The following is a 27365-nucleotide window of genomic DNA, read 5'->3' as shown; positions in this document are numbered from 1 at the left end:
GGAACAATATAATAGAAATAGGAAAGTAGCTTACAAAACTCATATAAATATTATAAGTGTATTTTCTTCATTTTTTTAGTATGTAAAATTAACATACCAGATCGGATGGACCTCACAAAACTAATAAGATGCGGGTAGTGAAAGTATATGTAAAAATACTCTAACGATAAAATTAGTATTGTATCCATAGTTTATTCTTAGACGAACAAATACAATTCAAAAAAAAACCTCCTTTACCTTAAGTGTTTATCTATTTATAACATTTTTTATTGGTCTTTTGCCCTTCAGGTGATTACGGAGGGCCCAATTAAAACTTACAATATTTTAGACTTTACTTTGTGTCTAATCGCCATTTAGTTATGTTAAGTTTTGGTTGGTTTCTTGATCGAGTAGGCAAGACTGAAAAGTTAGACCAAGAAGAAGGCAAGGTCTATAATTCGAAAGAAAACAAGGTCGAGAGGACAAGGCCGAGAAGGTAAAACCGAAAGGTAAGACTAAGAAGCTGAACCAAAAAGGCAAGACCGAGAAGTTAGGTTGAGAAGTTAGGCTGAGAAGTTGGACTAAGAAAACAAAACTAAAAGACAAAACCAAGAAGGGAAGGATGAAAGACAAGACCAAGAAGACAAGACCAAAAGGTAAGGTTAAGAAAGACCTAAAAGTAAAGTCGAGAAGACAAAAGAAAAAAACAAGACCAAAAGACAAGACCGAGAAAGAAAAACCGTAAGACAAGATTAAAAAAGATAAAAGCTAAAAAATAATGTTGAAAAGACAAAATCTAAAATTTGAACCGAAAAGATCGAGAAAATGAATAATACAAAATTAAAATTAATTTTTTTATAACACTAAAATCGTTTTAATAAGACTTAATCTAATCATTGATTTTAATTCACAAGAATTCTCATTAAATATAGTAAAACACATTCATTAAGGTCAGCAGTTATTTAAAATCTAAAACATACGTAAGCATACATGAAAAGGGGTTTCGGTATAATTATTAAAAATTATAATATTCGGTGGAATGGAATTTTTTTATTTTCCAGAGATATAAATATTGGAAAATTTGTCTCTTATATTTGTTTTAACCATAAAAGAAAAATAACATACCTAGGAAACAATAATTGCTAGCAATTGTTTTAATCAAATTTCTTATATATACGGCATTCTTGGAACATGACCGTTTGAAATTGAAACCAGAGATGAAAATCAGAGGGCCCACATTAAGAACGTATTTGATTATATTTTTTTATTTTAAAAATTATTTTAGAGAATACTTTTTATGTAGCCAAAACGAGGGGAAAAAACACCAGCATGTAAAACGTAAATATCACAAAATTAATGTAAAAGTTATTTGAAAGATGTTTTGATTTTTTCTGAGTTCGAAAAGCTGAAACAGAATCATAAAAGATACCTTTCATACAATATTTATATTAATTAATCATTAGCAGCACACCACAGTGCATGTACTGAACTTAGCCATCATTCATTCCCTCACACCAGTCAAATATGGTAGTCAAACCAAAATTGAACTCTTGCACCTAACCATGCCCATGAAAATTCTCTTTTCCTTCCTCTCAAGAATACTGCAGTTTTAGGTTTTATATTTTTTTTCTAAAGTTGATTTATGCACTCATTTTTAGTGAAATGTTATTTCTTTTCCAGTTTCTGTTCATGTTAATTACTGTTGCCGTCAAAGTTGAAATTTTTTTTCATAAAAATTGATATTTTTACATAAAAATTGATTTTTTTTTAAAAGGGTCACATGCTATGCTGGTTTTGTAAACTTGTATTGGGAAATTAATTAGTTATTATTTGTATGTATGTATAAGATAACCTTAAATTACAGTGTCGGAACTATTAGGAGTCTCAGGAGTTTGAGACCATTTATTTATAAATTGTGCAGAGTGTTGAGGATCTTCAACCTCAACTCAACTAAAAAAATGGCTTCTTTCATCCTCAAGCAAAGGTCTTTTTCACATGCTGGTGTTGCTGCATGCTACCACCCCATCATGCGGAGGTTCTTCTCCACAACAGCAACCGTAGCTGATTCTCCTTCTCTTGCTCAGAGAATCAGAGAATTGCCGAAGGACCTCCCTGGAACCAACATCAAGAAGCATGTGTCTCAGGTACTATTCACACTCTCTCTTTCTCTGTTTCTGTCTCAGTTTTCTTTGCAAGCTTGTATGAATAATGAGACAAGACAACCTGTGAACCTGAAATTGTTTGGTGGCTAACACAGTCACTGTAGCTCTGCCCCCCAATGGTTGTACTTGTACTTGCTTTGTTCTGGTTGTGTTTTTTCTGTTCACTAATATCATGCCACGTGTGTCACAGTGTTTGATTTTCCCGTCTTATCCAGTTTAAATTCATTTCATACATGCCAAGAGTGAAAAGAATTTTTGAATCTGATTTTTAAGTTTTTTTTTTCATTGGGATTGGGTTGGAAAGCTTTCTGGACTTCTTGGTATGGATCTTGGGATAATTACAGCTGCAAAATTGTGATTTTTGTCATGAAACTCATCTCTTCTGTTTTGAGTTTTGTTGAAACCATTTTATTATGAAGTTAGTATATGATAATTAATACTAATAGAATTGTAGATACTTTTAGGGTTTAAGTTTAGGGGAGGATTTGATTTCTCACAGGCACATACAAAAGTAAATGTTGAAATCAAAACTATGAGTTTTCACTAAAATTTTCTATTAAAGAATAAACCATTTTGCAGAATAACAGAGATTTATAAATTTGTTTTGTTTTCTTCCTATTTTGTTCATTGGTGGATTCCTGAATTAGAAGTTTTCATTTTTTTTAGCTGATTGGGAGGACTCCACTGGTTTATCTTAACAAAGTCACTGAAGGATGTGGAGGATATGTTGCTGTCAAGCAAGAGATGATGCAACCTACTGCCAGCATCAAAGACAGGTCAATTCCTTTCTATATATTTATCTTCTTTTTTTCTACTTTGAATTTGATCAGATTGCATGTTATTCTTAATGGTAATCAAAATTCAAATTAATACAGAACTACTGTAATTTTCTTTTGATTCTGCAGACCAGCATTTGCAATGATCACAGATGCTGAGAAAAAGAATCTGATAAGTCCTGGAAAGGTTAGCTGATATGATATATGACAGCAATTTTGCTGAGTTATTTGATGTTGCAGACGCTGATAGTAACCTTAATTGATGTTGCAGACAACTTTGATTGAACCTACATCAGGAAACATGGGTATCAGCATGGCTTTTATGGCTGCCCTGAAGGGATACAAGATGGTTCTGACCATGCCCTCTTACACAAGCTTAGAAAGAAGGGTAACCATGAGAGCATTTGGAGCTGAATTGATCCTCACTGATCCAACCAAAGGAATGGGAGGAACAGTTAAGAAGGCTTATGAACTTCTGGAAAACACACCAAATGCTTTCATGCTGCAACAATTTTCAAACCCTGCCAATACCCAGGTTACTTGAGCAACCTAAATTACTGTTTCTGTTTGAAACCATTTACTAGGAAAAGAAAATCTGAAGAACTATGTTTTTTAAGGTTTTGTTTGCTGAAGTGTAATACTATGTAGTTCTGAAATTCTTGGCACTTGCAGTGGTGGATTGAATTATATATTGACTTCAAATGGGATGCAGGTGCATTTTGAAACAACAGGCCCTGAAATATGGGAGGATACAAATGGACAAGTTGACATATTTGTTATGGGAATAGGTAGTGGAGGCACTGTCTCTGGGGTTGGACAGTATCTTAAGTCCAAAAATCCTAATGTTAAGGTAATGTTCTTCAGATCACCAATTCAAATTACAGATAAACAGTGTGTTATTAGATGCACACTTGTTAAACCCCTTGAACTTCATTTGATTATTAGATATATGGAGTGGAGCCAAGTGAAAGCAATGTTCTGAATGGTGGTAAACCTGGTAAGGATCAGGCCTTTTTTTCTTCCTTTGAATTTGAAAATTCTACTTTTTGTATGATAATTTTGTACCTTGTTCATTCTTGAATGTTATGTTTCAGCCTTCAAAATGTTTAAATTTGACAGTAATTTCTGGCATTGGTGAAGTGTTAAAGAAGCTTAAAATTATGATCTAAAGTAGCAAAAGTAATCACTATGGTCTTTGTGCGATATTTGGAAGACCGTTGTTCTATTTACAGATTGAAAACTCTGGTGTTGTAATTTTTTGTGTAGGTCCTCATCATATAACTGGTAATGGGGTTGGATTCAAACCAGACATATTGGACATGGATGTAATGGAAAAAGTTCTTGAAGTAAGTGAGAATTTTACTTCCTTCTACGGAGATTTAGCAGAAAAGTTTTACACTTTTATTTTTCTCTCATCAGGTTAGCAGTGAAGATGCAGTTAACATGGCTAGGGTGTTGGCCTTAAAGGAAGGACTCATGGTAATCTTCACAAGACAATTTATTGATAGATTTTAAGCTTCATTCATTTAACCACTCTTAGATGATTCTTTAGTCATTGACGAATAGTATCTATAAATTGATAATGGAATTCTGAATTTGCAACTATGTTTTTCTTTGTAAATTTTTCAGGTAGGGATATCATCTGGGGCTAACACAGTTGCAGCACTCAGATTGGCTCAGCTGCCTGAAAACAAAGGCAAACTTATTGTGGTAAGAACAGTTTCCTTAACACAACACTAATCTCAAAACTCAACCTGATCAAAGACAGTTTAAGGGTTTGGAAAACCTAAAACAAACTTAAGAATAAGGTCTTTTTATTGATAAAATAATTTATTGCCGATATTAATAGTCACTCATAATAATTTAATTAAATTTTACTCTCAAACATAGTTTTACAATTAATTTAATAGAGATATATCGGTACTAAAAAAATTTGGAGACATTTCTTTCTAAGGTCTAAAGCAAAAATTTGGAGACAATTACAGCCTGATTATCTAAATTCACAACAGACAGACACACTATGCAATGATTTGCACAGTTTTTCTTGTCACCTATGATTCTAGAAAAATTGCTTTGCACTAAAATTTTAGTCAGCAAACTTGTGTGTCTATGATGCTGATTCTGTGATAACCATTGATGGCTTGAATCTCAGACTGTTCATCCCAGCTTTGGCGAACGATACCTGTCATCTGTTCTGTTCCAAGAACTTCGTCAAGAAGCTGAAAACATGCAGCCAGTAGCAGTTGATTAATGCCATGCATAACCACTGATCCAAAGCTTTGATGAGGAGTCACATTGCATGGATCAACCTAGTTGTTGTTTTGTTACAATCCTGTTGTAGCAAAAATTGTTAACTTTCTGCCACTGCAGAATTTGTCAGCCAAACCTGTGCTGATTGGGAAAAGGTTTTGATGCAGCTTAAAATAATGTTATCTTAATGTTTTGTATTTTTTTACTTTCATTTTTAGTTGGAAAAAAAAGTATAAAGTAATCGAAGTGTGACTGAATAATTCAAGGAATCAAATCCTGTTATTGGTAAACTGTGTCTTCTTTTGGCATGTGATTGTTGTTAAGTTTCTTTTTAAGGCAAGACCAACCAAAGATGGTGGCATTACCAAATTTCTATCTTTGCAAAAAGTAAAATTAGGTGCAAAATCCTAACTTAGAAATATTCTCACTATCGTCTAAATCATTCTTCCTCTCTTTTTCTTAGTTCTAAAATATTTTGATCCAACTATTGTTTCAAAACCCTAGCATAGAGTTTTACTTCATTTTTAAATAAATGAAACAAAAAAAATCCATATATAACACATAAAGTTTATTTAACTTAGGAATTACATAAATAAACATATTCTAAGCTTGTGGTTATGGTTCAAATTTTAAATAGACTAGAACATTTTTTTGTGGACAATGATATATAAAGGGATATGGGGGATAAAATTATTTCCATTCAATTTTAGCACTGAGATAACAATTAGTTAACTAAAATAAATAGTAGAGAAATGCATAAAATTGTTAGTAGTGCATGAAATGGGGAAACATGTTATTTCAAGCATATTTTCATCTCTAATTAAAGACTTTGTGACTCAAGAAAGATAAGAAATAACAAACTATGGATATCTTGTAATATTAACTATTACTATTATTATGACTAGCATACACACAGGCGCAACACGCTGTCGTGTTTGTGTGTACGCATTTTTTAGATATACGTGATATTATATTAGTAGGCGATGATAATATAATGTTATTAAGTTAATATATAAAATAAAATTATATTTATTAAAAACAAAGTGAAATATATCAGAAAAAATAAGAGAATAATTGTTGATAAATAAATAAAAAAAGAGCAGATATAGACGATTTTATAAAAAAGTTTGTAAAAATAACGGTCAATTTTCAAAAATTTAATAAATAACTATATTTTAAAGGGTAAAATTGGTATTTTAAAATATAGACAAAAAAAAAATCTCTTTATATACTATTTTCCTCAATAATTGATATTACTATGTTTACTCCAATTCTTAAGTTTAATTATAAAAAAATAATGTCAGCCCCAAGTATCCTTTCCTAGGCTTAAGCATGAGTCCAACCCAAATAAAATGTCCACAAACCCATGAACCCTACTTCAAATATCCATAAGAATTTTTGCACTCGTTGAACCAACTCAATGAATACTCTTCACTGATGAAACCCATGCATGATGTGAAGATTTTTAATATCATAAATTTTGCACGGTCAAATATGTTTCTATTGGTAATAAATAATACTTAAAAAAAATACAACATATTTAAACTGTTGAAGTCTTAATAATTTCATAATTCAAGACGCTTGAATTTGTGATAGCTTCATAATCTGTAAATGTTCATCATGTTATTGTTTTATTAGTTCATCTTATTTAAAAAATAATCCCTTCTTATTCTTGCTTGTTTGTAAAGGGTATGAAATAAACAACTTTATAAGTTATCAAAAAATTGTTTTGGAACTTAAGGGTGTGGTGGTGGGATTAACTCTTCACCCTTTATAATTAACTCCTAAACCTAATGAGATTTTAAAAGAAAGAAAGAGTATCCAATTTATTTTTCTTATTTAAGCAAATCTTGGAGGCGACTTTTTTTATTAAATGCTTATTACTTTTTTAATTCTAAAAAGATTATTTAAATAAAGAAATATTTCTTTCTCAGTTATTTAATAAAAAATACATTTCCTTTAAAAAAAATTAATTTTATTACTACTACTATTATTATTATCATTATTTTTTAAGATGAAAAAACAAGTTAGTTTGTGCGATTTTACTTATAATATCGTTAACATGTCAAAATTAAGATGGGGTGGATTGTCATTTTTTTCTTTTTTCTTCTTTTTTTAAATTTTGTTTTAAAAATTAATTTTTTTATGTATATGATATATTAAAAGGATATGATAAGTATTTTTTTTAAGTTTTAATTGATTGATTAATGTTTCTAATTTAATAAATTAAAATAATTATTATATTTATATATTAAATTATTTTGTTATAATTATAATAATTAGAACCTGAAAGTGTTAATAGTTTAAGTTATTATGTTATTTAATACTTTCATCTTCAGGTAGTATAATACAAAAATATTTAATGTTTTTAAATTATTAATTAGTTTAATTTAAATTATTTTTGAAAAGAAAAAGAAAATCGGTGGACCATCTTGTCTCACTTTATCTCTAATACGTCAATTTGACGAATGAAACAGACAAGTTAAGATGAGCTATTAACAAATCAACTAAACAATCCAAACCAACTTTGTCACCTTTTTCAACATTCATTTTCATTATTAATTTGATTTATGTAAAATCAACTTCTCTGAGTTATTTAAACAATGTAAAAGTGAGGATGATTTTTATGAATGTAAGTTAAATATGTTATATTTATGTATCACACTTTCTTGGATGTAATTTAGTCAAAATTCTAATCAAAAGAAAAAGGTAAATGCTTTTAAGAGACTTCTCTTTCAACTTGGAGAGACTTAGAAACTAATGAAATATGAATGCAACCTTTTTTTAAACCTATAGAATATTGATTTAAAAATGAAAAGGGTTAAATATTTTTTTGTCCTTCGACTTTTAGTGAAAATTGGAATTAATATCTTTTGAAAACTTTGAACCAATTTAATCCCTCAACTATGTAAATGCATGAATTTAGTCCTTTTAATCAAATTTTGTTAAGTTTAGTCGACATTTTAAACACATTTTATTATAGTATTTTAGCTTGTTTACATCCTTTGACATATGTTCGCTTCGGTGTTAGTTGAAAAATGCCTTTGAAACGTCAAATAAACTTAAAAATAATTGGTTTAAAAGACTAAATTTACACATTTTTATAGACGAGAGACTAAATTGGTTCAAAATTTTCAAGAAGGACTAATTCCAATTTTCACTAAAAGTTAAAGGACCAAAAACATATTTAACCCAAAAAAAATTGTTTTTTTGTTTAGACAGCTAAAAATATAACATTGCTTTTCTATGATTTTTAAGAAAAAAAAAATCTTCTTATAATTTCTTAGCCATCGTATTAAAATACACTTGTTAATAAGATTTTCCTTTTGTACTGTTGCTTATACAGTTAAGACACCCTAGTACTATTACCAAATTCTTGTTGGTATCGTAGATGTCATATATGTGATAAAGTCCAACCTCAAACTCAGGTTTTTTATGTTTTTTTTTCGATTCACTTCCAAATTTTGTCTCATTCTGTCTGATACTTAACTGGTTTTTTTTCAAACTCACTAACAAACTTATTGGAAATTCTTAACTGATTTTCTCTTGTAAAACAACTCTGCTTCTGTTTTTTTACTACAATTTTTGCCACAATAACTTGTACTTTGAACATTCATAAAATACATACTCATCAAACCAATTCTTTATTTTCAATATGATATATCAGTTTGCCCTAAAACTTTAACATGTTAAAGCATGTTGCTCTTTGATTATAATATAAGAGTTTATAAATTATGAGTGGCATTGTACCATGTACTTCTCTGTTTTTTATATGAATAATATGGTGTGATGTACATGCCACTAAAAATCTATCTAAACTCCACTTTTTCCATTTCTTACTTAACGTTTTGCTTCAAAATCAATCATTGTTTTGTTGCATTGTACCTCTAACAACTAACTTTATCCTACATACTCATTTATATAATCATTCATATATTTTAAATGATATGATATTTTTAACACGTTTTTTATATTAAGTAGATATTTAATAAAATGTTATTTTCTATACTTATAGTTTTGTTATATTTAATAAGAGATGTCTAATATTTTCCTTCATAACGATCATGAAGATGTAAAACTGCCTCTTATTGTTATGAATTGAATTTGAGAAATTATTTCCTCATTGTTCTGCACAGTTTGTAATATACCATCTGCTGAATTTGAATACAAGATGGTACATTCTTGCGAAGAACCTTATTAAAGGTGAAGAATGTTTAGTAAAATCTAATTTTTTATTTTTATTTTTTATGTTGTTGGAATAGAGTGCAGCAGGTGCAGTTGTGGCCTACATTATTAAGGCATTAAAAGAGAGAGAGTCCTTATGAGGGACCTTGTGTTGCTTCATACCCCACTTCCATTCCAAGCAGCACTCATTGTTTGCCAATTTTTAAGTTGTTGTCCTTTTTATGCTTTCATCCTATTACATACCTTTCTCTATGCCACTCCTCTTGTGCCACCTTCTAGGTTACAACTTTCAACAAATTTTTCCATATATATATATATATATATATATATATATATATATATATATATATATATATATATATATATATATATATATATATATATAAATTATACTATGACTCTTATTTTTAACTCTTATTTTTTATTTATTGACCTGACTTAGGGTGGATTATTGATTTTTTAAAAAATAAAAAAATAATGGTACATTAATCAATAGTCCACGCTAAGCTACATAAAAAAGTAAAGGATGAGAAATTAGCTCCCACAAAACCAGCATATAAGTTGAGGTTTATACCACTTATATACTCTTAAATCACCTTATCTCTAGCCAATGTAGAACTTCCAACATTCTAATAAAATAATTTTTAATTTTATTTATATTCTATTAATGATTAATATAATTGAAGATACATTTAATAAGTACTAATTATCTCTCATGTTTATTAAAAAGTAATTAATGTAATATTAGAAACGTGAAATTGTTTAACAAAATTAATAAAGATTTATATGTGTGGTTAAAGATTAGATGTAACTTCATCAAAATCAAGATTTACGCATGTTTTTAAAGTCATAAAGTTAAGTGATATGTTTAAATGAATTTAAATTCTAGTTAAAATAAATTATCAAATTGATTAAATCAATATTAGGTTAAATAGATGTAATAATATTAGATACATATAAAAGTAAATGCATCAATGGAATTTATATATATATAAAAAAATAGTTTTATGAAAATAAAAATTTATGTGCGTTGTTAAAGTTATAAAGTTAAGTGGTTCACTTAAATTTGGACGGTTAGATGTAACTTCTCTTCATAAAAGTTAAAATTTATGCATGTCTTTAAAGTCATAAAGTTAAGTGATATATTTAAATGAATTTAAATTCCAGCTAATATACATGATCAAATTAATTAAAAAAATATCAAGTAAATAAATTTAATAGTTCATGTTTGTGGTTAAAGATACAAAGTTAAGCCATTCATTTATATTTGAACAGTTAAACATAATTTCTCTTAAAAAAATATAAAATCTTTTACGTGTCTTTAGAACCATACATTTAAAAGATCGGTTTAATTTAATTTAATTTATAACTACAATATAACATGAAATGATTAAATCAATATTACATTAAATAAGTTTCATAATATTACATACTTCTAAAAATAAATTTATCAAATGAAAATATTCAATGCGAATAAAGATTTATGCATGTTGTTAAATATACAAGTAAATGATTCCTTTTTAAAATTCATATGTTACACGTAACTTCTTTTAATTTTTTTAATTATTAATATTAATATTATATATATATACTAATCATTAATTGTAAATATATATGTATTTGAAAGTGTGTAAATAATGATTTTGTTAAAATTATTATTAAATATCTAAAAGTAATACACAACAAAACAAATAAACATATGTTCTTGTTCTATTTGGCCAAATACACACAAAACTCATGTCATTATTCTACTAGTCCAAATACACACACAAAATAGACACATGTTCTTGCTCTACTCGACCAAATATACACAAAAATAAACGCATGTCTTTATTTTACTTGATTTCATATACATATCAATAATAGATTATGGTTAACACCTTAACTTTACTCAACTAAATACATACACAAAATAGTATATTATCGTTAAATCTTATCTCTACTCGACCACACACCCATATATTTTCATTTCAAAATCTAAAAACATTGGTTTTTACATATCAAATATTTCCCTCTCACTCAACAAACACTTAAGCTCGCAACAAGACAACTATGAGAATTTTCAAATATTAAAACTCGCTTAACTATCGTCCCACTTGTCCAACGATACACCTTTGGAGGTATATTCACCTGGTGAACATTTGACTTGCTTAATGACCAATAATCATTAAGCTCTTTGGATTTCAATTAAAAATATTTTATGCATCAAGATGATTGACTAGCCTGATAAGAAAGTATTGTGAGTTTTTTATTAATTTAATTCGCTTAGTGAGACAAAACTCGCATAATGACCCAACCATCTCAAGCTCTTTGGAGTTTTATATAATTTTTGCTTAGTGATTGATTTACTCGTCTAACTAGCCAAAACTTTGGGAGCCTTATTCACGTGGCTTACTAAACAAGTCTGCATAATTTTATAGAAATCTTAGATCAATCATGTAGTCATATTAATCATGTTCTACTTCTTCCTCCGTTCTAAAAAGATATAATTTGTACGAAATGATTTTAAACCAAACCCAAAATGTTTTAAACCATTGTTAAAAAAATTCACACAATTAGTACAATGTAGCATGCATCATATCAACAAAAGTTTAAACAACATCAATTATCTCAAATCATCATTTCCCAACAACATTCGATAACCACTAGGCCTTAAAATACATATAAAGCGTAGTGACTGCAACATCTAACCAGCCAAATATAATTTAACTTATAACAATAATAGAAAATAAGATAACTTTCTTTACTTAGACTAAGTTTTTGACTCAACTAAATTCCAAAATTTCTAGTTCTCATAGAATATAATACTTGTACATAAAAAACTCATATCAATAATTTGAACATATCCTAACAATCTTAGATAAACAAAAAGTCATCTTGAATTCTTTTGAGTCACATGCATGCAAAGCTTAAAAAAAAAAGATTGAAAAAAGAGATCAAGATAAACTTATTCAAAAAGAACATTATAATGGACTATGATTGCTTTATTATAGATCAAGATATATATATGACAATATATGATATTCAAAAGGACGAACAAAGTGATTAAAAATTAAGAGAAAAAACAAAGAAAAAGATAATAATTTGAGAAAGATTATGATCTCTAAAACTCAATTAAACTAGGTTTTTATAATCTTATAGTTTAATAACAAAATATTCCAAAAAGAACACTTTATAATTATTCCAACTTCCAAATTATAATTATAACATGAAAAACGATATAGTAAACGTAAATTATAATTTATAATTTTTTTAAAAAGTAATGATTAAAAGTAAATTATTGAAGAAAGAAATAAGATTAGTTTTAAAAATAAAAGTCACGGTTGATAACGTATTTACATTTTAAAGTAAATTATAATTATTTGATTAGTTTAATGTAAAATATTATTTTCTACCCTAATTATCTTAATTATATTATTTATAGCCCTAAATTATTTATATTTAATGATAAAATACTATGAAAAGGAAAAAAAATCAAAAAGAATTATTTTTGTCAACTTAAAATATATTTAAGATTAATTTTTAACACTTGTGAATTTGATTTGAAGATCAAATGAAATTGTTTAACTCTAAAAATATACAAAAAAAAAAAAAAATCTTCGATTTTAGTGGAGTTAATAATTTAAAGAAATGGAGGTAAATCCCCTTAAAAAGTAAAATCCAAAGTAGTAAATGTTCAAATGAAAGGCTAATAATTAATTTTGTAGGTAAATAAAGAATAATTTCTTTCAAAATCATATAAATTTTAATGTAATCATAAATGAACATGTGAAGTACAAACAAACATTCCATAAATACATTATACATTACTTTTAATAAATATGTGAACATGTTAAAATCTCTATTAAAAGAAGTACTTACATTTAACATTCCACAATGTTTTAAATAAAATTGTCAATTAAGGAATAGATGATCAAAAATATATTATATCTGGAAATTTTATGGCAATAAATTTTAATTTACTTGTAGGTAACGAAACAAAAACTCAATTTGATGTTTCTTAAAACAATAATGGTTTTATCGGAAGAAGTTATAAGAAAATATGATTCTTCTTTTATTTTTTTTAAATTTCAATCTTCTTTATTAAAAGTGACAATTTCCTCAACTTGAATGCTCCACCATATAGTTAATAATTATATATTTTTTTCCAATTATGTATTAAACTAATAATGTTCATATACTTTACTTTCTTAATAATCTAAATTTGTTTATAGTGAATAGTTTTAATAGAATTATATATTTCTCTCAATGTGCACTTTCTTTTTAAAATAACATATTTCAAAATTATATACGATATTAATACACATACATCTTCTAGTAAATGTAATCAAAACGTGAATTGACTGATTTTTATTTTGTTTTCTAATTTAAATCTTGAATCCAAATCCTATATTTGTAACTTTATGAAAATTACATGTTACAAAGTATAGTAATTTTCTACTATCATAGAAGCTTTTGAACGAAGAACCTTTTTTAGAGATGGAATAAAATGATTTTTGAGAACAAAAGGTATTTTTTTTCTAAGAATCGAAGCAAAATGTAAATATATTTCAAAAGTAAAAACATACTTAAAAAATATATATTTTATATCATACTTTTCATTAGTTTTTTCTTGGATAAAATATCTATTAGTATTATTTGTAATTAAGTTTTTAATGTAAAATCTTGAATTTTTAAAAAAATTTGCATCCTGTGTTATATAGAGCAACTGTAATGTGTCTGGTTGTTGTGCTAAAATCAAACGATTATTAAAGAGCGATTTAGTTTTAAGTGTATCTTATAAAAGTACACACTTATACGTGTTTTACAAAGAAATATATGTTAATTAAAAATAAAGAAGCCAATTAAGGAAGATAAGTAGGAGTTTCACTATTTACATTTATTTTTATTTACACAAAAAAGTCATTTATCATGCTACATGAATATAAAATTTATGTCTAGTTGAATAATATATATATACTTAAAATATTTATGAAATAATTTTTATTGAAATTTTTATTATTATTGATTTTCTAAATAAAGTTGAAAGAAGCAGACAGAATAATTTGCTGGCATATGTTTACAAATTTTCTAAAACATTTTAAAACAAAAAAAAATGAAAAATGAGAGCGTTACTGAAGAGTGTAGGTTTGGATGTAATTGTGAGGAAAAGGGAGGGCAACGTGAATTGCAAGTTTCCGTAAATCTGTAACCGTAGGGGTTGGGACATATAAATTGCAGAGAGTGAGAAGGCAGAGAGGCAGAACGAGAAAGGTTTGTCACCCACCTGAGGAAAAAAGGAAATTAACATAAACACCATTTTTTTTTTATAAAATGGAAAAGAAAAATGAAAGTTGGAAAAAAAATAATTTTTTTCTTTAGGGTTTGACTGTGAATTGCGACATCGCGTGTGGCCCAAATAGTGGAATCACCGAATCCGTCAAGTTCGGTCCTCTGCAGGGAAAGATCTGTCCCCAATTGCCCGAAAGTTGCGGATTCTAGAGAGAGAAAGTGGGTGTCAGTAGCAGCAGCTAGAGAGAGAATATTAGATTTTTTTGAACGTTGGGATCGGAGGGAAAAAATGTGGGTTTCTTCACATTTGGAGGGATTCTGAGGTTCTGCCATTTCTGGGTATCTTTGTTCTGTACAAAGTTTGAAGCTTTTATTATTTTTGTTGCTTGATCAGTTGGTGTGATCTGAATTTTGGTGATTTCTGTAGGTGGTGAATTCTGGGGTGGTTGCATGCAATCTGGCGGCGGCCCCGGTGGTGGGCCGGGCCGGAATCCGGCGGGACGGGCGGCATCGACGTCGTCAGCGGCTGCTTCGCCGTCTTCTTCGTCATCGGCGGCGTCACACTTGGAGTCATTGCAGCAGCAGCAACAACAACAGCAGATAGGTTCTAGGCAGGTGCGGATTCTGATAGGTTTAGCTAAATTTCTCTGAAAATTTGGTTGAATTGTTTGTTTTTTACTAGTGATGGGAAGTCTACTACCTGCTTGTGCTGCTAATACGAATGTTGGAACACATGGGAGTGTGAAAAAATGGGTTGTGGTGGAATTTGCATTTAATGCACTTGGTGGTGGGATTTAGTTAGTCGGTTGAGTTTGTTTGTTTGTTTTTTTTTTCCTTTTTCCCCAATTCATTTTCAAGGCATTCAAGGAGCATCATATGGAAACTGATGGAATTATTGAATCTGGAGAAATGATTGGTGCAGTTTTTTGCTGTTGATGTTTGTCTACTCCAATCTAGCTTCCTTTTCATCCTATGCCAGCATGCGCTAGTCTGTTGACTTTTAATTTTTTTGCTAATTGGTCTTTGCCTTTATTTTTTGTTATGTTTTTTTTTTTTGGGTGTGTGATGTTGAATTATAGGAAACATTGACTATTCTGCATTTTTTTTTCTGCACTTTTCTACGGCATTTCCTTTTCGAGGTTGATGGTGATTGATAATCAATCATCAGGGTAATAAAATTTGGGGTTTATATTATTGTTCTATGGACCCCCTCTTTTGCCTTTCCAACTCTCTTTTCAGGTGCCATTGTTGAAATTCATATTCACTATTTACTACTCTGGATTATGAATTTTCCCCTTGTTCTGTTCCTCGAGTAAATTGTACGTGACAAATATTACTTATGGATTTTAACTACACAAGCTAAAGTTACACCTTTCTAAAAGGTGTTTGTGATGATTGATATTGAAGCATAAAGATAATAGAACTCAGGGTTTATGTTCTGGTCTGATGAACACCATTTTTGACTTTCTAACTCTCTTCAGGTGCTATTATTGAAATTTATGAACGATGAATTACTCCTTTGGATTATGAATTCTCCCCTGGGTCTTTCTTTATGTGTTGAGTAAATGGTTTGAGTATTAAGACATTGATTAATTGTGGATTGTAACCAAACAAGCTGCAGTTGAAACTTGCTAAAAGGTTTGTATTAACTTCTGTGTATTGTCAGTTTGTATTAATTGTGGATCGTCAACTTCTGTGTATTGTCAGTTTGTATTAACTGTTTTTGCTGCCTCTCTGTTCTGTTACTTCTGTCATTGTACATGACTGATTAATAATGAATTTTAACTATACAAGCTACAGTGGCAACTTGGTAAAAGGTGTTGATGATGATTGATAATGAAACATCAATAAAATTTGGGGTTTTTCTTCTGGCCAATGAACTCCTTTTGTCTTTCTAATTATGTTCAGGTGCTACTGTTGAAATTTATGCATGTTGTTTTAATATGGATTACGAGTTATCCCTGTAGTCTTTCTTTATGTGTTGAGTAAATGATATAAGTTTTAAGACAGATTAATTATGGATTGTAAATAAATAACCTACAGTCAACTTGCTAAAAGGTGTTTTTTCGTCATCTTCTATGTACTGGATTATGAATTCTCCCAGTCTCTTTAACTGTTGAGTAAATGCTATGAGTGTAAAGAAATGATTAATTGCGTATTTTAACTACATAACCTATAGTTCAACTTGTAATAGTGTTATTTCCACAACTTCTGCTTATTTTCAATTTGTATTAACTGTTCTTACTGTCTCTCTGTTCTGGTAGTTAAGTTTTTATTATCAAAAGAGGAAGGCTCAATGATTGGTATCGTCTGCATCTTGTCGAGTTATAATTTTCTATGAAATGCAGTCTTAATTGAAAAATCATCGATGTATCATCTTTCTCAAAATGGCATGATCGTTAATAGATGACTAATTTTCTTTATGATTTTTGGTAATGGTACTTCAGAATATGTCATAACTTACAAGTATGGTCTCATTTTTTATTTCATGGTTGTTACTTCGTTATAGAGGTCAAAGATGTTTCTGCTGTAATTCATGTTAATAGCATCCTGCATAAATCTCCATGAAATTTCCATCATACCTTTTTAGATATGAAGTCAAAAGTGGGGTCTTGGGAACTAACTCATCATATGCTATACTGTGAAAAGTGTGTATACCTGCATGTGTGTCTTGACATCAATGAAATTCGGATTGTGATCTTACAACAAGTATTATTGTTATTATGGCAATTATGCCTTTTTTGGGTAACCTTTAAACTTATCATTTGTCTTATGGAAAAATGCCCTTACTCAACCTTGTACATATACAGTCATTTCAACAGCAGCTGCTAAGAAAACCTGAAGGGAGTGAAGCATTTTTGGCATATCAAGCAGGTCTTCAAGGAGTATTTGGGAGTAACAACTTCCCATCTAGTTCCATGCAACTGCCTCAACAGCCTCGAAAATTTGTTGATCTAGCTCAGCATGGATCCAACCAGGGTCAAGGTGTTGAGCAGCAAATGCTAAATCCTGCACAAGCAGCATACTTTCAATATGCCCTGCAGGCTTCACAACAAAAGTCTGCTTTGGCAATGCAGCAACCTAAAATGGGAATGCTGGGCTCTTCATCTGTAAAGGATCAGGACATGCGAATGGGAAATTTGAAAATGCAGGATCTCATGTCCATGCAGGCAGTAAATCAAGCCCAAGCATCATCGTCTAGAAATTCATCTGACCATTTTAATCATGGGGAAAAGCGGGTAGAGCAAGGACAGCAGCTAGCACCTGCTAGAAAGAGTGAAGGAAATCCTTCAAGTCAGGGGCCAGCTGTTGGAAATATAGTACCTGGAAACATTATAAGACCTGGGCAAGCTCTGGCAAATCAGCAGAACATCTCAAACACTATGAACAACCAGATTGCAATGTCTGCTCAATTGCGGGCTATGCAGGCATGGGCACATGAACAAAATATTGATATGTCACATCCTGCAAATGCTCAGTTAATGGCTCAGCTTATTCCATTGATGCAATCAAGGATGGTTCAACAACCGAAGGCAAATGATACTAACTCAGGTGCACAGTCATCACCTGTCCCCATTTCAAACCAGCAGGTTACTTCTCCAGCAGTGGCAAGTGAGAGTTCAGCACGTGCTAATTCATCTGGTGATGTGTCTGCACAGTCGGGTTCTCTGAAAGCCAGGCAGATGGCTCCACCCAACCATTTGAGCCCACCAATTAGTGCTGGTATAGCCAGTACCTCTAGTGACATGGCTGTGCAGCAATTCAGTCTTCATAGCAGAGACACTCAAGGATCTTTGAAGCATTCAGTTCTAACTGGAAATGGAATGCATCCACAGCAGACCTCTGCAAACATGAATGTGGGTGCAGATCATCCTCTGAATGCGAAAGCATCATCATCTTGTCCAGAACCTGCAAAAATGCAGTACATCAGGCAATTAAACCCATCGGCTTCTCAGGGTGGAGGTCTGACAAATGAAGGTGGATCAGGAAATTACCCCAAAACTCAAGCGGGGCCATCTCAAACTCCTCAGCAAAGAAATGGTTTCACTAAACAACAGCTTCATGTTCTTAAGGCACAAATACTAGCATTTCGGCGTCTGAAGGTTTAATATCTTCTTTCCTTCTTCATTCTGTCTGCTGCTTGGTTTATGTGTTTTTGTGCTATTTATGTACACCTTGTGAAATGAAAATGTACTGCATAATATTTAATGTAGATTGTGCTCACTGATTTTTTAATTTCCTGTTGTTTACAGAAAGGAGAAGGTGCACTTCCCCAAGAACTTCTTCGGTCCATCAATCCACCACCTCTTGATTTGCTAGTGCAGCAGCCAATTCATTCTGGAGGAGCACAAAGTCAAGAGAGATCTGCTGGAAATATTGTGGCTGAACAGCCAAGGCAGAATGAGGCCAATGCCAAAGATTCACAGCATATCCCATCCATTAGCGGAAAGAACTCTTCAAAGAAGGAAGCCTTTATCAGAGATGAGAGCAATGCTGTAACAGCAGTTCATTTGCAGGTTACATCTCCTGTGATAAAGGAATCTGCTGGAAGGGAAGAGCAGCTGTCTGTTGTATGCTCGGCTAAGTCTGATCAGGAAAATGAACATGGAATTAACAGAACGTCTGTTAGAAATGAGTTAGTATTAGATAAGGGAAAGGCTGTTGCTGCTCCCCAGTCTTCCGTAACTGATACAGTGCAACTTAATAAACCTTCTGAGGCGAGCACTGTTGCCCAGCCAAAGGATACGACTTCCACCAGAAAATACCATGGACCCCTATTTGATTTTCCTTTCTTCACCAGGAAACATGATTCATTTGGGTCATCAATGATGCTCAACAACAACAACAATTTGTCATTGGCATATGATGTGAAAGAACTTCTGTTTGAGGAAGGCACGGAGGTCCTTAGCAAGAGAAAGACAGAGAATTTAAGGAAGATTGAAGGTTTGCTTGCAGTAAACTTAGAGAGGAAAAGAATTAGGCCAGATCTTGTGTTAAAGTTGCAAATTGAAGGAAAAAAGCTTCGCCTTTTAGATCTTCAGGCACGTTTAAGGGACGAGATTGATCAACAGCAACAAGAGATAATGGCAATGCCGGATAGGCCATATCGGAAGTTTGTTAGACTGTGTGAACGTCAGCGTATGGAACTTGCTAGACAAGTTCAGGCATCTCAGAGAGCTTTAAGGGAGAAGCAACTGAAATCTATATTTCAATGGCGCAAGAAGCTTCTTGAAACACATTGGGCCATTCGTGATGCCCGTACTGCTCGCAACAGGGGAGTGGCTAAATATCATGAAAGGATGTTGAGAGAGTTCTCAAAACGTAAGGATGATGACAGAAATAAAAGGATGGAAGCCTTGAAAAACAATGATGTTGACAGATATAGGGAGATGTTGCTGGAGCAGCAGACTAGCATCCAAGGTGATGCTGCGGAGAGATATGCTGTCCTCTCAACTTTCTTAACCCAGACTGAAGAGTATCTCCACAAATTAGGAAGTAAGATAACAACTGCTAAGAATCAACAGGAAGTGGAGGAGGCTGCCAAAGCTGCTGCAGCTGCTGCACGATTGCAGGCATGGTTCATCAATCTCCTCTCATTAAAATAAATAAAACCCAGTGGCCTGGGAGAAAATCCTTTATTTTTGTGTGCCTGTGTTTCTTTAGTTTGTACAATTAATTTGTGGTATTTATTTTTTCATGTATTCTAATGTACTTTTATATTGTTTGAAGTCATCTATTAATCATTCATCACATTATAAATTTTATGGCTAAAGGGTCTTTCTGAAGAAGAAGTCAGAGCGGCAGCAGCTTGTGCTGGAGAAGAAGTGATGATTAGAAATCGTTTTATGGAGATGAATGCCCCTAAGGACAGTTCCTCTGTCAGCAAGTGAGTGTACTTTGAGTTTTGTGCTTTTGGCATAATGAAACTTGATGTTGTCTCAAAATGTGCCAACTGCCTAATTGTAGCATTTATTGTAATTGTAGCTCTTTGACATTGTTTATCGAAGTTATGATTTTTGTACATTTGTTGTTTTTGTATAATAATACATCTGATTCCTGGTGCTTACCATTTGCCACATACCAGGTATTACAGCCTTGCTCATGCAGTGAGCGAGAAGGTTGTACGTCAACCATCAATGTTGCGGGCTGGAACACTTAGAGACTATCAGCTGGTAGGTTGCTGAGTCTGTTGAAATTGTCTATAATTGCTTATGTTCTTTTGGAGCAAGCTTTTAAGTATTTGACATGTTATTTTGGAAGGTTGGTTTGCAATGGATGCTTTCCTTGTATAACAACAAATTAAATGGAATTTTGGCAGATGAAATGGGTCTTGGAAAAACTGTGCAGGTTAGTATTATGATTTCCTGTGGCATTTAAAACCTGAACAAAATCTATGATATTCTTTTGAGATGAGGGATTTTACAATTCATATTCAAGTTTGTTGCATCATGTGAAGTTGATGTAAAAATATTACTTCTTTATTTCCATGATATTTGCTGTGATGGTTTTATGAACCTCTTGAAAAGAAGTAGTTTTTCTCTGTCCAGGTTATGGCATTAATTGCCTATTTGATGGAGTTTAAAGGAAACTATGGTCCACATCTTATAATAGTCCCAAATGCTGTTATGGTTAACTGGAAGGTGATCTTTCAATTCTTTCATTTCAGTGATATTTTTTTTTTGTTATCAAGTGTCGCTTCTAATCAGAAAACTTTTGTCCACTATGTAGAGTGAGTTGCATACTTGGTTACCATCTGTGTCATGCATTTTTTATGCTGGAGGGAAGGATTACCGGACAAAATTATATTCACAGGTAAGTGTGCCAGAGCTCATTAATTTATGAGTAATTTAATGTTCAATGCTAAATTTCCTTTTGTTATATTTGCAGGAGATTATGGCTATGAAATTTAATGTCCTGGTGACTACTTATGAGTTCATCATGTATGATCGGTCGAGGCTTTCAAAAATTGACTGGAAGTATATAATAATCGATGAAGCACAGAGAATGAAGGATAGGGAATCAGTTCTAGCTCGTGATCTCGATAGATATCGCTGTCAAAGACGCCTGCTTCTGACAGGAACACCTTTACAGGTCTACTTTGCTATGATACAAATGTGTAGTGGCTGTAGTTTTCCTGTGTACTGATAATGTCTTTTATGACCCAATTCAAGCAAACTCCACGATTCTTGAAGTTTGCACATTTGTTGCACAAGCTTGTTATGCCCTGGATGTTAAAAACATTCATGTGCCTTCAACTAATAGCTTTAGCTTTATGAAATCTCTTTCCTTGGAACACGTATTATATCCTTTATGGTCAATTGGTCATAAGTTCAGTCTTCGGCAACTCCATTCTTCTAAATAAAATTTCAGCACAAGTTAGAGTTGACATTTACATTGTCTATGTTTTATTCCTAAGGTCTTTTGTAAGGGGGAGTGTTATAAGGTGATAAAAGTATTCATATGCTTTTACCTATCTGTTTAAACTTTTAGGAGTAGTGTTTGACAGTAGCAGAATTTTATACGTTCTTTTAACAATTTAAAATATTTATGATGGCAAAGGCACTTATAAGCTGTTGCTTGGTGAATACTGTGAGCCATTTAACTTGGCTCAGCCATGAATTAAGAGTTTTTTACAGCTCTTAACCTTTGTTTAGACAATTTTGGGATACGTTTTCTGTTATATTCTTATATGAATGGCTTTAATTGGTACAATCCTTTTCAAGAGGAGCCAAGTTACCTAATATAATGAGGCTAGATTCAGATCTAACTGATGACAGATCCTTGTCTTGTCATGCCTTCCTGATGGCTGATACTAAGCTGGGGTTTGGGTCTAGTAGTGCCTTATCTATAGATAATTTCCTTTACTATCATAAACTACTATTAAGACTTTTTTTTTTTCTTTTTTTTTTTATCAAAGCTTGAATGTTGTTAATTTGGTTACAGCTCAAAATCCTGACTTGGGTGCCTTGTGTTGTATCCAAAACCTTTGGTCAAGTATATGTCATTATTCTAGCCGTGTTCATTTTGTTGTTGCTGGAAGATAGTCAAAGTCCTCTTGCTAAGAATTCATGTCTTGCTTCAGTAAATACCTGTTGTTATTTTGACTCATGTTCTTTATGTTAACTTCATTTAGATGTCTTTAATGATCATCTATTGATAAATCATTTAGATACATGCTGCATTACAAATCTTGATAAAAAAAATTATGTAAATTTCTCTGCAGAATGATTTGAAAGAACTGTGGTCGCTTTTAAATTTACTTCTTCCAGAGGTTTTTGACAACAAGAAAGCCTTTAATGATTGGTTCTCAAAGCCATTTCAAAAGGAAGGTTCCACTCAAAATACAGAAGATGATTGGCTTGAGACTGAAAAAAAGGTTATCATTATCCATCGACTTCACCAAATTCTTGAGCCTTTCATGCTCAGGCGTCGTGTTGAAGAAGTTGAGGGCTCACTACCACCAAAGGTTTGATTTGGACTCCTCCTTGACCTTTTACTCTTTATGTGGTGTTACAATCCTAATATCTGTGCTGCATTGCAGGTCTCTATAGTTTTACGATGTAAGATGTCAGCTGTGCAGAGTGCCATTTATGACTGGGTCAAATCAACGGGTACCCTTCGACTTGATCCCGAAGGTGAGGAATCTAAGATTCAAAAGAATCCGCTCTACCAGGCAAAAGAGTACAAGACTTTAAATAACAGATGCATGGAGTTGCGGAAAACTTGTAATCATCCATGTCTTAATTACCCATTATTTAATGAATTATCTACAAATTTAATTGTAAAATCTTGTGGGAAATTGTGGATCCTGGATAGGATCCTTATAAAGCTTCAAAGAACTGGTCATCGAGTTTTGCTGTTCAGTACCATGACAAAACTTCTAGATATATTGGAAGATTACTTGAATCTGCGAAGGTTTGTGTACAGAAGAATTGATGGGACTACTAATTTGGATGACCGTGAATCAGCTATAATGGACTTCAATAGCCCTGATTCAGACTGTTTCATCTTCTTGCTTAGCATTCGAGCTGCTGGGAGAGGCCTTAACCTTCAGTCTGCTGACACAGTTGTTATTTATGATCCTGATCCTAACCCGAAAAATGAGGAGCAGGCTGTGGCCAGAGCTCATCGTATTGGACAGAAAAGAGAAGTCAGAGTTATCTACATGGAGGCTGTTGTTGACAAAATCTCTAGCCATCAGAAGGAGGATGAACTGAGAAGTGGAGGCACTGTCGATATAGAGGATGAATTTGTGGGTAAGGACCGTTATATAGGATCAGTTGAGAGCCTCATAAGGAACAATATTCAACAATATAAGATAGATATGGCCGATGAGGTTATCAATGCTGGACGTTTTGATCAAAGGACAACACATGAAGAGAGGCGTTTGACTTTAGAGACATTGTTACATGATGAAGAAAGGTATCAAGAAAATGTCCACAATGTTCCTTCTCTTCAGGAGGTAAATCGCATGATTGCTAGGAGTGAAGAGGAATTGGAGTTGTTTGATCAAATGGATGAAGAACTAGATTGGCCTGAGGAGATGATGCAACATGATGAGGTGCCTCAGTGGCTTCGAGCCAATTCAAGAGAAGTGAATGCTGCTATTGCATCTTTATCTAAAAGACCATCAAAGAACATTTTATTGAGTGGTAGTGTTGGCATGGACAGTGAGGTGGGTTCTGAAAGGAGAAGGGGACGGCCCAAGGGAAAAAAACATCCTAATTATAAAGAGTTGGAAGATGAAAATGGAGAATATTCTGAAGCAAGCTCTGAAGACAGAAATGAGTATTCTGCACAGGAAGAAGGGGAAATTGGAGAGTTTGAAGATGATGTTTATAGCGGGGCTGATGGACATCAATTGGAAGAGGATGGTTTAACTTCTGATGCTGGATATGAAATTGCTCGTTCTTCAGAAAATGCTAGACATAATCATGTGGCTGAAGAGGCTGGTTCCTCAGGATCATCCTCTGACAATCAAAGATTGGTGCAAACAGTTTCACCTTCAGTTTCTGCTCAGAAATTTGGTTCCCTCTCTGCATTGGATGCCAGGCCAAGCTCCATTTCAAAAATTATGGTACATGGACTTTATTTTATATTTTGATTATTTTTATCATTTTCTTTGGGGCTTCTTTGTTCCATGTTTCATTTTTATTAAATAACTTTTGCAAGGGAGACGACTTGGAAGAAGGGGAAATTGCAGGATCAGGTGATTCTCACATGGATCATCAACAATCAGGAAGTTGGATTCATGATCGAGATGAGGGGGAAGGTGAACAAGTTTTGCAGAAACCCAAGATTAAGCGTAAGCGTAGTCTTCGTGTTCGTCCCCGCCATGCTGTGGAAAGGCCCGACGACAAGTCTGGCAGTGAGATGAAATCTATTCAACGAGGAGAATCATCTCTTTTGGCAGACTATAAATATCAGATGCAAACAAGGATGGATACGGAATCAAAATCATTTGTGGACAAGAATGCCGGCAAGCATGATAAGAATGCAACATCATTAAAAAACAAGCAAAAATTACCTTCAAGAAAAGTAGCTAATACGTCCAAATTACATGGGTCACCTCAGTCTAATCGTTTGAATTGCACATCTGGTCCTTCTGATGATGGTGAACACCCTAGAGAAAGTTGGGAGGGGAAGCTTCTCAATTCAAATGGATCTTCAGTTCATGGCACCAAGACGACTGAAATAATCCAAAGAGGAGTATGTGTCATCTTGTGCCTAATGTCTTATTTCCTGCCATGGTTGTTTGCTTTTCATACCTCACTGCATGTTACATGGACTGCAAGCAGGAACCATTATTAATCTCAAGCTTAATTATGATAAAATATTAATATTAATATAACATAATATACCAGAATCTTGAAGGTTTAACACTTGCTGCTATTCTTAACATATTACTTTGCTCTGTTTTTTGCTTTAACTTTCTTTTTGCTATGTGAACTTAATCTCAACTCGTTAAATAAACCATGTTGGAGATGTCTCTTGTAGATTTCTAATGTAAAATATATGACCCCACACAACTTGTTCACATGCAGTGCAAGAATGTAATTAGCAAGCTCCAAAGGAAAATAGACAAGGAAGGCCATCAGATAGTACCTTTGCTAACAGATTTGTGGAAGAGGATTGAGAATTCTGGGTATGCGGGTGGATCTGGGAGCAGTCTGTTGGATTTACGGAAGATTGACCAGCGGATTGATAGAATGGATTATACCGGAGTAATGGAGCTGGTGTTTGATGTACAGTTCATGTTGAGGGGTTCAATGCATTTCTACGGATATTCATATGAGGTGAGATTTCTTATCCGTGTTAATTGTACAAAGCGAAGGAAACAAAATCTGACTAAATAGTATTTGGAAAATTTATGTGTCCAAAGACAATTTTGGCAGATTTCTGTTCACAATTCTAAGGACCTGAAATTAATAGAGACCAGGATTGTTCATATGATCTCCATCCATTTTGGTAACTGTTAAAAGTTCTGAATGATCATTATTTGCAGGTGAGATCTGAAGCAAGGAAGGTTCATGATCTATTCTTTGATATCCTGAAAATTGCATTCCCGGATACAGATTTTGGAGAAGCAAGAAGTGCACTTTCATTCTCTAGCCAAATTCCTGGTGGTACCACCTCATCCCCAAGGCAAGTAACAGTTGGCACCAGCAAAAGGCACAGGGCAACCAATGATGTGGAAACCGATCCAATCCCTTCACAGAAGCTGCCACAAAGTGGAGCTGCTTCTAACGGCGAAAGCACCAGGTTCAAAGGTCATTTGAAGGAGTCCAAAACTGGCAGTGGCAGCAGCAGTGCGCGTGAGCAACCTCAGCAGGATAATCCTTCAATGCTCACACATCCGGGTCAGTTGGTTGTGTGCAAGAAGAAAAGAAATGACAGAGAAAAGTCATTGGGGAAGGGAAGGAGTGGATCAGCATGTCCTGTTTCTCCACATGGTGCTATAAGAAGTCCAGGGTCAGGTTCAACCCCAAAGGATACTAGATGGGGTGGTCAACCATCTCAACCATCAAATGGGTCTGGTGGTGGGTCAGTTGGTTGGGCAAACCCTGTGAAGCGTTTGAGAACAGATTCTGGGAAGAGGAGACCAAGCCATATGTAGATTTTGAAGGAGAGAAAAGATGGTAGGTATATAACTGAAATATTTGTTATTGGTACTAGTTTTTCAGGAAGAGCTTTAGTTGCCCTTGCCTTTCATAGGCTTTAGCCCATACTCTCTGTTAATATAGAGTTAGTTCTTCAACTGTATTCAATAGCTACCTCAATCAATGGGTTAAATTAAAATGGTCAACAATTTTTTTCTTTGGATATCTGCATCTTGCAGGTGATGCTTCTTCTTTAGATAGCTGATGAATGTCTTGTATAGTAACTTCTTGGTTCATAGTATGCCATACAAGAATTAATCTCTACATGCTACAGTTACTCTTCCGAATGATTATATCTATATCAAATGCGTAAACTATGAACTTTATATTTATAAGTTGGCTTTACCATCACACCTCTAGTAAATTTAGACCCATGTGTTTCATGTATCTTAGTTGAGAAATAAAGTATGTATAGGATCGTTATTATGTCATGAAATCTGATGTGATTCAAGTTAGAGAGGATTTATCCTTTGAAGTCAAAAACTTATACAAATTGATATTTTACCCAACTAATAAGGCCATTTCTATGTATGAAATTCAAGTTTGAGAGGATTTATTCTAATATCTTCCTCTCTTTTTTT

The 27365-nt window shown here is 32.6% G+C and overlaps 2 protein-coding genes across 4 annotated transcripts; both read left to right on the top strand.

The window, feature by feature from the left end:
* Positions 1 to 1451: 1451 nt before the first annotated feature.
* On the top strand, positions 1452 to 5457 carry CYSC1 (cysteine synthase C1). 2 transcript variants are annotated; one of them, XM_028074281.2, is made up of 11 exons: positions 1452 to 1592; positions 1901 to 2123; positions 2808 to 2917; positions 3047 to 3104; positions 3189 to 3452; positions 3630 to 3767; positions 3863 to 3914; positions 4184 to 4263; positions 4337 to 4396; positions 4547 to 4627; positions 5070 to 5457. In XM_028074281.2, exons 2-11 carry the CDS (start codon positions 1938 to 1940, stop codon positions 5166 to 5168), a joined length of 1128 nt encoding a protein of 375 aa, XP_027930082.1. In that variant the 5' UTR covers positions 1452 to 1592; positions 1901 to 1937; the 3' UTR covers positions 5169 to 5457. The 2 variants fall into 2 exon arrangements, with proteins under 2 accessions (XP_027930082.1, XP_027930081.1); XM_028074280.2 differs by lacking the exon at positions 1452 to 1592 and having other exon boundaries at positions 1845 to 2123.
* Positions 5458 to 14593: 9136 nt separating this feature from the next.
* Positions 14594 to 27048, top strand: BRM (transcription regulatory protein SNF2). Of its 2 annotated transcripts, none has more exons than XM_028072770.2 (15): positions 14594 to 14946; positions 15051 to 15238; positions 17434 to 18726; positions 18877 to 20196; positions 20398 to 20510; positions 20709 to 20796; positions 20885 to 20971; positions 21172 to 21264; positions 21353 to 21436; positions 21512 to 21715; positions 22848 to 23090; positions 23166 to 24701; positions 24797 to 25333; positions 25669 to 25920; positions 26130 to 27048. In XM_028072770.2, the coding sequence occupies exons 2-15, from the start codon at positions 15074 to 15076 to the stop codon at positions 26739 to 26741; spliced, it is 6627 nt and encodes a 2208-aa protein (XP_027928571.2). In that variant the 5' UTR covers positions 14594 to 14946; positions 15051 to 15073; the 3' UTR covers positions 26742 to 27048. The 2 variants fall into 2 exon arrangements, with proteins under 2 accessions (XP_027928571.2, XP_027928570.2); XM_028072769.2 differs by having other exon boundaries at positions 14594 to 14962.
* The last annotated feature ends 317 nt before the right edge of the window (positions 27049 to 27365 follow it).

The sequence above is a fragment of the Vigna unguiculata genome, chromosome 5, assembly GCF_037176805.1.
Source record: "Vigna unguiculata cultivar grain cowpea cultivar isolate G323 ecotype 2 chromosome 5, ASM3717680v1, whole genome shotgun sequence".
Taxonomy (NCBI): domain Eukaryota; kingdom Viridiplantae; phylum Streptophyta; class Magnoliopsida; order Fabales; family Fabaceae; genus Vigna; species Vigna unguiculata.
Note: the sequence above shows the minus strand (reverse complement) of the source record. Positions and strands in the feature narration are given on the sequence as shown.

What these genes read in the sequence shown, in the direction of transcription:
- CYSC1 (XM_028074281.2), top strand. Translation starts at nt 1,938, where the DNA reads ATGGCTTCTTTCATCCTCAAGCAAAGGTCTTTTTCACATGCTGGTGTT. An exon ending in TCAAGAAGCATGTGTCTCAG is followed by an intron (nt 2,124 to 2,807) that starts GTACTATTCACA and finishes CATTTTTTTTAG; the next exon opens with CTGATTGGGAGGACTCCACT. An exon ending in CCAAAAATCCTAATGTTAAG is followed by an intron (nt 3,768 to 3,862) that starts GTAATGTTCTTC and finishes TTTGATTATTAG; the next exon opens with ATATATGGAGTGGAGCCAAG.
- BRM (XM_028072770.2), top strand. Translation starts at nt 15,074, where the DNA reads ATGCAATCTGGCGGCGGCCCCGGTGGTGGGCCGGGCCGGAATCCGGCG. An exon ending in AGCAGATAGGTTCTAGGCAG is followed by an intron (nt 15,239 to 17,433) that starts GTGCGGATTCTG and finishes GTACATATACAG; the next exon opens with TCATTTCAACAGCAGCTGCT. An exon ending in CAGCTGCTGCACGATTGCAG is followed by an intron (nt 20,197 to 20,397) that starts GCATGGTTCATC and finishes TTATGGCTAAAG; the next exon opens with GGTCTTTCTGAAGAAGAAGT.